The sequence below is a fragment of the Neophocaena asiaeorientalis genome, unplaced genomic scaffold (genome assembly GCF_003031525.2).
Source record: "Neophocaena asiaeorientalis asiaeorientalis breed wild unplaced genomic scaffold, Neophocaena_asiaeorientalis_V1.1 scaffold329, whole genome shotgun sequence".
In the NCBI taxonomy this organism is placed as follows: Eukaryota; Metazoa; Chordata; class Mammalia; order Artiodactyla; family Phocoenidae; genus Neophocaena; species Neophocaena asiaeorientalis.
The window spans coordinates 345,737-357,885 of record NW_020175082.1 but is presented as its reverse complement, the minus strand read 5'-3'; the positions used below and the strand labels follow the sequence as shown (position 1 = coordinate 357,885).

The 12,149-nt window shown below is 35.1% G+C and overlaps 1 protein-coding gene across 4 annotated transcripts in view; it reads right to left on the bottom strand.

Moving 5' to 3' along the window:
• Positions 1-12,149, bottom strand: part of CPNE8 (copine 8) — a 303,498-nt gene that overhangs the window by 69,322 nt on the left and 222,027 nt on the right. For all 4 annotated transcript variants that reach the window (XM_024764161.1, XM_024764160.1, XM_024764162.1 and 1 more), the window contains 2 exons: positions 2,815-2,868; positions 1,733-1,794 (listed from right to left, as the gene is read on the bottom strand). In XM_024764161.1, the coding sequence (XP_024619929.1) occupies positions 1,733-1,794; positions 2,815-2,868 (116 nt within the window). The remainder of the gene's footprint in view (positions 1-1,732; positions 1,795-2,814; positions 2,869-12,149) is intronic.

The window sequence follows — 12,149 nt, the reverse complement described above, 5'->3', positions numbered from 1 at the left end:
TATAGTAAATTGATAGGTGAGAGTAAGTTTTTTGTAGGAATATAAGCAATAACTTCAGAGGGAAATTAAATATCATTAAGTTCATGAAAGAAACTAAGGCGACTCATGTAAACTACAGGAAATTGAAGTGATAAGGAGTGTCATGACAAAGCCAGATCTCCTCACCATATTATTAATAAAGTCGGAATTAAAATTTTATGCCCAATTGCTTATAACAAGTCCTTAAGAGCAAAGACACATAAAGACACAGAATATAATAATTATATTGCTTCTCAATTCGGATTCCATTATCAAAGGGACAATATCTATATAATAAGTATTAGAAATAGTGATGAATAATAGGTAAACATGTAATTGTAGTATATTTTAAAAATTTATTATATACATCTTCATATAAAAATGAATTATATGCAGATATTTCTCATGTCCTTTTTAGATAATATTATGTAAAAAATAATATAAGTCCAGTTAGATTAACTATGTAGTAAATTTCAAACTCTATTTCTCCATATCCCATTTGTAAATAAAAAAATGGGTTTTTATAAAACATTTGGGAAGCCAGGATTAGAACAAAGTGTACCTCATAGGTTGGGGCTCCATTTATACACTGACTTCTGTCAGTAAAAGGTCACTAGCATTTCTTCCAGCACAGGCAGTGCTATATAAGTAGGATGTGTGTAAACCAAAAAAAAAAAAAAAAAAATCTTGGAGGTGATAAGGAGCATAAAAATGACAGTTGTCAATACTGTTATTGCTTAAGTATTGTAGAAACCCATTTGCTCGAATTAGCCCTAAGAATCCTCAAAAGGAGAATGTGCACAACCAATAAAAGTGATTTATTGGTAATAGATTCTGAAAATTTCTTTTACTGTTAGATTCACATCAAAGTATTACTTGATTTGTACTACTGACAATACTTATTGGATATTTTTCACACACACACACACACACACACACACACACACACACACACACACACATTACCCACTTCACATGATCACAAAGCAAAGCCAAAAGACAAACAAAACAAAAACTAAAAGGAATTTTTAGTATTTTAAAACTTCAAATCATCATTTCAACATGCAAATTATAGCCAGATCTATCAAGCACTTTTTTTAAGTTTATAAAGAGCATGCTAAGAGATGTCCATCTTTTTAATCAACTATTAGCTACAGCTACCAAGGAGTTTATTTATACAGGAATCTATTTTTTATGACAAATTCAACTTTCTATTTTCCCATCTTCTAAAGACAAAAATATACACAAACATCGAAATACTAAGGAGAGTTGGCAAACATTTTTTCCTACTTAGTACGTTTTCTTTTAACTTTATTGAAACAATCACCCTGTAGCTTCTTAGTCTATGTATCCAGGTGGCAGGTTTCAAGATGCCCATATATAGCAGAGGTTCCCCATTTGGGCAAGTATAGCTTTTGTTTGTTTTGTTTTCTTAACAAAGAGCAAAAGGGGGTACGCTCTCTGTTTTGGGGGAAACTGTCTTTGCTCCTTTGGCCCCCCTTATTCTCTCAATCCTTCTTTGGCTTGACAACACTCTAGCAATAAATCAGTATTGGCAAAACAAAACAAAACAAAAAACCCTGCTTAATTATAATTAGTAAGAGGCTTATATACGTGATGTCTCTGACTGTTGTTGTCATGAAGTTTCTAAACACATTCAAACTTGCCTCTCAGCATTTCTTAAGCAATGAAACAATTTCAGAGAATGACTTACCCTCCCTTAATATAGTCAAGGAATGAAACTTCTGTTTCTACCACGAAAGAAAGTAACGTGACCTGAAAAAAGAAAAGAAAAAGGAGGCAGAATTACCTGCTAGTACTAATTGCATCCCCAAATGGACTTTTTTTGTTAGAGAGTAAATCATGTTTCCTAGTATTTTGAAAATTAATAAAGATATTATTCTTTATTAAAATTTACTAGGACTGATTTTTCTTACATTTAAAATTATCAGAAGAAAAGGGGCCAAAAAATTAAATGACTCCTTTCTATGACCAGTTTACTTCCTTTGAATAACAACATGCAAATTCTCTACAAGGACATTGTGTTACTTCCCATTTTAGATATAAAGGAAAGATGATAGGAAGCTAGAAAATGGTTAAAACTAAAAAATCAAAATCAGTGAGCTAAACCGTATAAAAAGAAATGGGTGTTTTTGTCAGGGACCTGTAATGAGGCCATCTAATATTTTAAATGCCTTGCTTTATAAAAATCTTTTAAAAGAAAACTTGGAGGGAACTTATATTTTCTTCTCCCAAGGACAGTTAATCATAGGATAAAATTTTCAGTATATTTTTTATCAAAATAGGATGATTTTGATTTTTCACAATTTTAACATACTTTCATCTTTGCACCTTCCTGTACTGATTTAGTCCAGCATTTCCACAGAGTTGTCAATTTTAATGCACTATAAACAAATACTTTCACATCTTATAAAACAAGTCTTAAGTATAGCCTATAAAGAGTATAATATTTCTTATTACAACTTACACTTTTTCAGGTCTACTTGATTTTCTCTAGTGTGATTTTATTGAATGAAGAATTCATAATAAAATTTCATTTTCTCTCAGAGGCCATTCAACCCCTAGGACAACTTGCAGGAAGCTGGGTCGCTACCTCCTATAATGTGTTCTCCATTACAATTCCCATAGCAAGTTAATTTTTTATTATATACATTCATATTAAAACTCTAAGTGAAACAGCGCAGTTTTTTGTAGCTTTTATTCAATACAAAATGTTATATATATTTTCTATTCATTTATTTGAATCCTTAATGAATAACATAAAATTTGACTTACTGTTCCTGAATTAGTATATTTCTTCTTTTTTCCTTTCTTTTTGGGATTTATCACCTTAAAGAGCAGATAAAACAATTACAATGTCAGGTTTTATACTGAAATATTTAAAAAATGTGTAGTCCAACCTGGTGCCTTTCACTTCTTGTCATGAAGGCATTTATTTATTCCCTTACAAATGCCTTTAGTATGACTGCTAGATAGTCTATCAGCCAAAACTTCTCTGCAAAAGCTACTAGTGATCATCTTATATCAAAATATATTTTCAGTAATATTCTTTCAGTAATATTCTTCTCAGTAACTTTATGCATTGATTACCCTACCCATTTACATCTTCTTGATGTGAGAGAGATTTTTAATACTCAAGGTCCCAAATAATAGTGATTGCTTTGTAGAAAAACTATGGGTTTCTCTAATAAATAAAATATATCCAAGAGACATAATACGTTTTATTTGATTAAATGCACTAACATGACAAATCACCCAAATATGTGAATATTTATGGGCTCTACTTATTGCTTTTAATGGTAATAATTTCCATCAGATACATAATAACGTGTAAAAGTTTGGAGTACTTGTGGGAGTCCCAGTGGAAGTCACACCGGTTCACAAACTTAGAAATAGGCTGACTGACTGAGGACCCAACTGTACACCCTGAAAAGGAACCATGGCCCAGGACAACCCTACTGAACAAAAGTACTGGAGCCAGTCTCATCCACCCAGCATCAGACATAATCCACACTCACCTGAGCCCCTAGTAACAAGCATACCGACTGCAGATCCCACAGTAGACCTAGCAACAGCCTTAAAACTAGCTCCAAACCAGCACAACTGCAATTCTGAAGGTAGTCCCATAAGCCTGGGGAACCACCAGGAGAAGGTCTTTACCTGCCAAAATGATCTGTAAAGCAGTAGGAGGTGTTTATTTATTTACTTATTTGTTTTCATTTTATGATTTTATTTAATTTTAAGTTGGATTTTATTTAATTTTAATTTTAAGTTATTATCCATGGGCTTTTCATCATCCCATTTAATTCTGCCTGGCTGAGAATCATACCCTACAAGGTAGTGAAGCTAAGAAAACATCCATAGGGACCGCCTTCTCTTTGTCTCATCTTATCAGCAGTTATAAAGACTCTTTACAAGAATATAAAAGTAACTTGTGTGTTTTCTTTTTTGCACAAAGCCTTTAAAAGAATAAATGTAGAAAAAGATTTTAGCCATTATTGGAGTCAAAAACAACAAGAACCCAAATCTAATTACATCCCAGCTCCCACAGTTGCTAATTGTTTCCGATCCTTAGATGCTCCTGCTGCTTGGGTTGTTTCTGGTTTTGTTTTTAACATTTCGTTTTGTTTTATTTTATAATTTTTTTCAATTTTGTCCTTTTTATTTTTTAAATTTATTTTTTATTGAAGTGTAGTTGATTTACAATGTTATGCCAATCTCTGCTGAACAGCAAAGTGACTCAGCTTTACATATATATACATTCTTTATTTAATATTCTTTTCCATTATGGTTTATCTCGGGAGATTGGATATAGTTCCCTGTGCTATACAGTAGGACCTTGTTGTCTATCCACTCTAAATGTAATAGTTTGCATCTACGAATCCCAAATTCCCAGTCCATCCCTCTCCCCCCACCCCCTTGGCAACCACAAGTCTGATCTCTATGTCTGTGAGTCTGTTTCTGTTTTGTAGATAGGTTCATTTGTGCCATATTTTAGATTCTACATATAAGTGATATCATATAGTATTTGCCTTTCTCTTTCTGACTTAGTATGATAATCTCTAAGTTGCATCCATGTTGCTGCAAATGGCATTATTTTGTTCTTTTTATGACTGAGTAGTATTCCACTGTATATATGTACCACATCTTCTTTATCCATTCATCTGTCAATGGACATTTAGGTTGTTTCCATGTTTTGGCTATTGTGAATAGTGCTGCTATGAATATAGGGATGCATGCATCTTTTTGAATTATAGTTTTGTCTGGGTATACATCCAGGAGTGGGATTGCTGGATCATATGTAATTCTATTTTTAGTTTTCTGAGGAACCTCCATACTGTTTTCCATAGTGTCTGCACCAACTTACATTGCCACCAACAGTGTAGGAGGGTTCCCTTTTCTCCACACCCTCTCCAACATTTGTTCTTTGTAGATTTTTTAAATGATAGCCATTTTGACTGGTGTGTTAGTATGATAATCTCTAAGTTGCATCCATGTTGCTGCAAATGGCATTATTTTGTTCTTTTTATGACTGAGTAGTATTCCACTGTATATATGTACCACATCTTCTTTATCCATTCATCTGTCAATGGACATTTAGGTTGTTTCCATGTTTTGGCTATTGTGAATAGTGCTGCTATGAATATAGGGATGCATGCATCTTTTTGAATTATAGTTTTGTCTGGGTATACATCCAGGAGTGGGATTGCTGGATCATATGTAATTCTATTTTTAGTTTTCTGAGGAACCTCCATACTGTTTTCCATAGTGTCTGCACCAACTTACATTGCCACCAACAGTGTAGGAGGGTTCCCTTTTCTCCACACCCTCTCCAACATTTGTTCTTTGTAGATTTTTTAAATGATAGCCATTTTGACTGGTGTGAGGTGGTACCACATTGTAGTTTTGATTTGCATTTCTCTAATAATTAGTGATTTTGAGCATCTTTTCATGTGCTTTTTGGCCATCTATACGTCTTCTTTGGAGAAATGTCTATTAAGGGCTTCTGCCCATTTTTTGATTGGGTTCTTTGTTTTTTTTGTTGCTGTTGAGTTGTATGAGCTGTTGGTATATTTTGGAGATTAAGCCCCTGTTGGTTGCATCATTTGCAAATATTTTTCTCCCCTTCCATAAGTTGTCTTTTTGCTTATTTTATGGTTTCCTTTGCTATGCAAAAGCTTGTAAGTTTGATTAGGTACCATTTATTTATATTTGTTTTTATTCCTAATGCCTTGGGAGATGAACCAAAGAAAACATTGGTACAATTTATGTCAGAGAATGTTTTGCCTGTGCTCTCATCTAGGAGTTTTATGGTGTCATATCTTATGTTTAAGTCATTAAGCCATTTTGAGTTTATTTTTGTGCATGGTGTGAGGGTATGTTCTAACTTCACTGATTTACATGCAGCTGTCCAACTTTCCCAGCAAAACTTGCTGAAGAGACTGTCTGTTTCTTATTTTATATTCTTGCCTCCTTTGTTAAAGATTAATTTACCATAGGTGTGTAGATTTATTTCTGGGCTCTCTATTTTGTTCCATTGATCCATATGTCTGTTTTTGTACCAATACCACTTTATTTATTGTAGCTTTGTAGTACTGTCTGAAGTCTGGGAGAGTTATACTTCCTGCTTTGTTTTTGTTCCTCAGGGTTGGCAATTCTGGGTCTTTTATGGTTCCATATAAAATTTTGGATTATTTGTTCTAGTTCTGTGAAAATGTCATAGGCAATTTGATAGGGATTGCATTAAATCTGTAGATGGCTTTGGGTAGTATTGCCATTTTAACAATACCAATTCTTCCAATCCAAGAGCACGTGATATATTTCCATGTCTTTGAATCCTCTTTAATTTCCTTTATTAATGTTTTAGAGTATTTTATAGTTCTCAGCATATAAGTCTTTCACCTCCTTGGTCAGGTTTATTCCTAAGCATTTTATTTTTTTGGTGCAATTTTGAAAGGTATTGTTTTGTTTTACATTGCGTTTCTGATATTTTATTGTTAGTGTAAGGAAATGAAACCAATTTCTGAATGTTAATCTTGTATCCTGCTACTTTGCTAAATTCATTTATTAGATCTAGAAGTTTTTGTGTGGAGTCCTTACGGTTTTCTATGTATAGTATCATGTCATCTGCATATAGTGACAATTTTACCTCTTCCCTTCCAATTTGGATGCCTTTCTTTGTCTTGTCTGATTCCTGTGGCTGGACTTCCAATTCTATCTTGAATACACGTGGTGAGAGTGGGAATCCTTGTCTTGTTCCAGATTTTAATGGGAAGGCTTTTACCATTGAGTATTTCACCATTGAGTATTCACTATTGAGTATTATATTGGCTGTGGGTCCATCATAAATGGCTTTTATTATGTTGAGATATATTCCCTCTATTCCCACTTTGGTAAGAGTTTTTTTTTATCAAGAATGGATGTTGAATTTTGTCAAATGCTTTTTCTGCATCTGTGGAGATGATCATGTAGTTTTTGACTTTTCTTTGTTAATGTGGTGTATTGCATTGATTGATTTGTGTATGTTGAGCCATCCTTGTGAACTTGGAATGAATACCACTTGGTCATGGTGTATGATATTTTTATGTGCTGTTGGATTCAGTTTGCTAATATTTTATTGAGAATTTTTGCATCTATATTCACCAAAGATATTGGTCTGTAATTTTCTTTGTTGATGGTATCTTTGTCTGGTTTTGGTACAGGGTGATGGTGGCTTCATAGATGTCTTTGGGAGTGTTCCCTCTTCTTCAATCTTTTGGAAGAGTTTGAGAAAAATAGGTATAAGTTCTTCTTTGTATGTTTGGTAGAATTCAACTGTGAAGCCATCTGGTCCTTTTGTTTGTAGCGAGATTTTTATTATTTTTTTTACTACAGATTTTATTTCACTTCTAGTGATCAGTCTGTTCAATTATCTCTTTCTTCTTGATTCAATTTTGGTGGGCTGTATGTTTCTAGAAAGTTGTCCATTTCTTCTAGGTTGTCAAATTTGTTGGTGTATAATTGTTCATGGTATGTTTTCATGTTTCTGTGGTATAAGTTGAGATTTCTCCTTTTTCATTTCTTATTTTGTTTTTTGGGGTTCACTTTCTTTTCTTTTTGGTGAGCCTGGTCAGAGGTATGTCGTCTTTGCTTATCCTTTCAAAGAACCAGCTCTTGGTTTTATTGATTTTTTGTTTTTCACTGTTTTGATAATCTCTATTTTATTCATTTCCTCCCTGATCTTTATTATTTCCTTCCTTCTTTTGGCTTTAGGTTTTGTTGGTTCTTCTCTTTATAATTCTTTTAAATGGTAGGTTAGGTTGTTTATTTGAGATTTTTCTTGCTTTTTGAGGAAGGCCTGTATTGCTATGAACTTCCCTCTAGGAACTGCTTTTGCTGCATCTTATAGATTTTGTATGGTTGTGTTTTCATTGTCATTTGTCTCAAGGTATTTGTTAATTTCCTTTTTGATTTCCTCTTTGACCCATTGGTTTTTTAGTAGCATGTTGTTTAGTCTCCATGGAATCATTTTTTTCCTCATTTCTTTTCTTGTGGTTGATTTCTAGCTTCATGCTGTTGTAGTCAGAGAAGATGTTTGAAATAATTTCTATACTCTTAAATTTGTTGAGGTTAGCTTTGTGCCCTAGTATGTGGTCAATCCTAGAAAATGTTTGATATGCACTTGAAAAGAATGTGTATTCTGTTTTTTTTTTTTTTTTTGGATGTAATATCCTGAAAATATCAATTAAGTCTAACTGTTCTATTGTATAATTTAGGATCTCTGTTGCCTTATTGATTTTCTGTCTAGAAGATATGTCCATTGATGTGATTGGGGTATTAAAGTCTCCTACTGTTAATGTATTCCCATCAATTTCTCCCTTTATGTCTGTTAGTATTTATTTTATGTATTTGGGTGTTTCTATATTAGGTGCATATATGTTGATGAGTGTGAAATCCTCTCATGTATTGATCTTTTCTTCATTATATCATGTCCTTTATCACCTTTGCTTTAAAGTCTATTTTGTCTGATATGAGTATTGCAACACCCTCTTTCTTTTTATTTCCGTTTGCATGAAATATCTTTTCCATCCCCTCGCTGCTTTCAATCTATGTATATCCTTTGCCCTAAGGGGGGGTTTCTTTCTCTTGCAGGCAGCATATTGTAAGCTCTTATTTTTTATCCAGGCTGCCACTCTATGCCTTTTGATTGGAGCGTTCTGTCCCTTGATATTTAAGGTAATTATTGATACATATGTATTTATTGCCATATTAGACCTTGTTTTCCAGTTGATTCTTTGTTTCTTCTTTGTTCCTTTCTTTTTGCTTTTCTTTTGTCATTGGATCATTTCCTTTTATTTTATGCTTGCGTTCTCTTCTTTTTGGTTTTTGTGAATCTCTTGTATGTTTTTGATTTGTGGTTGCCCTGTTTTTCAAGTACATTATCCTCTTCCTATATCTGCTTGCTTTAGACTGATAGTCATATAGATGGAAACACATTCTAAACAACACCAAGAATCTGCATTTTCTTACTCTCCTTCCCCACATTTTATGATTTTGATGTCCTTTTTTACATCTTCATGTTTATCCTTTTGCTGTTCCTTGTGTTTATCATCACTTTCACAAATAGGTTTTTTTTTAATCTTTTTGATCTGTGTACTGGCTAATTTAAGTGATTTACTTTCAAATTATGATTTCCTCTTTCCTATATCTTCTTGCTCTTTTTCTGTTTAGAGAAAATATTTCAATATTTCTTCTAGGATAGGTTTAGTATTGCTGTATTCTTTTAGTTTTTCCTTGTCTGAGAAATTCTTTATTTCTCCTCCTATTCTAAATGATAATCTTGCTGGGTAGAATATTCTAGGTTGTAGATTTTTCCCTTTCAAGACGTTGAATATATTTTGCCACTCCCTCTAGCCTGCAGTGTTTCTGTAGAGAAATCAGCTGATGGCTTTATGGGGGTTCCCTTGTAAAGAACTCTTTGTTTTTCTTTTGATCCTTTAGAATCCTCTCTTTGTCTTTAACTTCTGTCATTTTTATTACAATATGTTTTGATGTAGGTCTGTTTGGATTCATCTTGTTTGGGACTCTCTGTGCTTCCTGTAACTGGATATCTGCTTCCTTCTTTAGGTTTGGGAAGTTTTCAGCCATGATTTCTTCAAATACGTTTTCAATCCCCTTTTCTCGTTCTTCTCCTTCTGGAATCCCTATTATGCATAGATTGGCACATTTTATATTATTCCATTGGTCTCTTATATTGCTTTCATTTTTTTTTTTTTTTTTGCATTTGACATTCTATCTGCTGCTCTGATTGGGTAATTTCCATTATTCTATCTTCCAGATTACTTATTCTTTCTTCTGCATTATTCATTCTGCTACTCACTGCCTTTAGCTCAGCTTTCATCTCAGCAAATTAATTTTCTAAATTTTCTTGGCTCCTCCTTATAGTTTCTAGTCCTTTTTACAGTAATCTGCATTTCTGTCCCTAGCCTTTCTTAATTGCTTCAGTATTTTCATTACCTCCTTTTTGAACTTGGTGTCTATTGGACTGAAGAGATCTGTTTCATTGTTTGTTCCTTCAGGGGAATTCTCTTGGACTTTTAATGGAAGTGGTTCCTCTGCTTCTTCATTTTGCTTATATTTCTCTTTCTCTGTGAGTTTAGGGGAAACAGCTATCTACTGTAGTATTGAAGGGCTATTTATATACAGGAGCCTCCCTGCATAGCTTGTATGGGTTTAATATTTTTTTGTCATGAGGGCTGTTTTTGGTTTGGATGATTGCCATCTCTTTCCTCAGTGTGTGCTGGCCATTTTCCCCTTGATAAGGGGTGTGCAGGCATGTGGCTCATGTAGGCCCCCAGGAAGGTGAAGGCAGAGGTTGGCTCTGGGTTGTAGGACCCTTGGCAGCCATGGTGGGTCATGCACCTTCCCAGGGAATCTGGGGCAGCTGTTGGTGCCCAGTCACAGGACCCTCTCTGGTGGTGGCAGGCTGTGCATGCTCCCAGGAAAGCAGGAGCTGTGATTGGCTCTCCATCACAGGACCCTTGGCAGTGTTCTGCACCTGCCTCTGGAGTCCGAGATGGCAGTGGCAGCTTGTACCTACCTCTGGAGCTCATATAGATGATGCCCTGCCACCTGAGAGTGTGTGTGGAGAAAGAAGCTCCTATGGTGGGCCCACCCCTCTCCTCACATGCCCCCCAACAATAGCACCCTCCCGCTCTGGTGGGCCCAGGCCTCCTCTCACACCACACTCTACCCCCCTCAGGCTGTCTTCATGCAGCCAACCCCAGTCCTCTCCCCTGGGTCTGACCATCAAAGTCCAAGCCTCAGCACACAGCCCCCACCTGCACCAGCGATGAGTGTCTCAGGTTGAGGAGTGCTGGGTGGGTGGCACTGACCATGTGTGCAGGTCTCTCTGCACTTTGCCCTCTGTAAACTGGTTGCTGTGCTCTCCTCAGAGGCTCCAAAGCTCCCTCTCTGTCCTTACTGATCTCCTTGCCAGTAAGGGGACTTCCCAGTGTGTGGAAAACTTTACCCTTCACAGCTCCTTCCCAGGAGCACAGGTCCTGTCCTGATTCCTTTCTCTCTCTCTCTTTTTTTTCCTCTCTTTTCTTTTGCCTTATCCAGAGATTTTTCTTGCCTTTTTGGAAGTCTGAGGTCTTCTGCCAGAATTCAGTAGATGTTCTATGAGAATTGCTCACATGTAGATGTATTTTTGATGTAATTTGTGAGAGAAGGTAAGCTCCATGTCCTACTCCTCCACCTTCTTAATCTGATCTCAAGTAGGAGGTTTTTAAAAGCTCAGGCATATTGCTGGGGATCAAGAAGACCAAATGCTGTGCAGGACTGTATGCATGGCCAGGGAAGACCTTGAGGAAGCCCTAATCCTTCAACTCTGACTGACTTTGAGTCTCTGTTTAAACAGCAAGTGAAAGCCAAGGCAGAATTTTATAATTGGAGCATATAAGAAGTGCACCAATATACACAAATCTCTGTCAAATCATGTGTTGACCACTAGCTAACAAGGCACAGACTGAAATGACCCACTCGGCAAAGAAAACAGACTTTACATAATTACTCCAGGAAAGTAACTAAACAAACAGCAACAACAACAAATCCCGGAAAAGCAGGGGATCTGATCTCCAGTGTTACTATATTATATTTTTTAAAACTTTCCAACATTCAACAACAACCAAAAATACAGGTCATGCATAGAAACAAGAAAGTATGGCCCATACAGAGGAAAAAAGCAATCAATAGAAACTGCCCCTGGGAACTTTTAGATATGGGATTTATTTAATAAATTCTTTAAATCAGCTACTATAAATACATTTAAAAAACTAAAGAAGCTATATATAAAGAAATAAAGTATGAAACTATGTCTCACCAAATAGAAAAATCAATAAGTAGGTCAAAATTATAAAAAAAAGAACCAAATAGGAATTCTCAACTTAAAAAGCACAGTAACAAATGAAAAATTCGCTAGAGGAGCTAAATAGAACATTTGAGCTGGCAGAAGAAATAATGAGTGATATTGAAGATGGGTCAGTTGAGATTTTCTAGTTTAAGAAAGAAAAAGAAAAAAATATGAACTTGTGAGATATGATCAAGCATAACATATATATATATATATA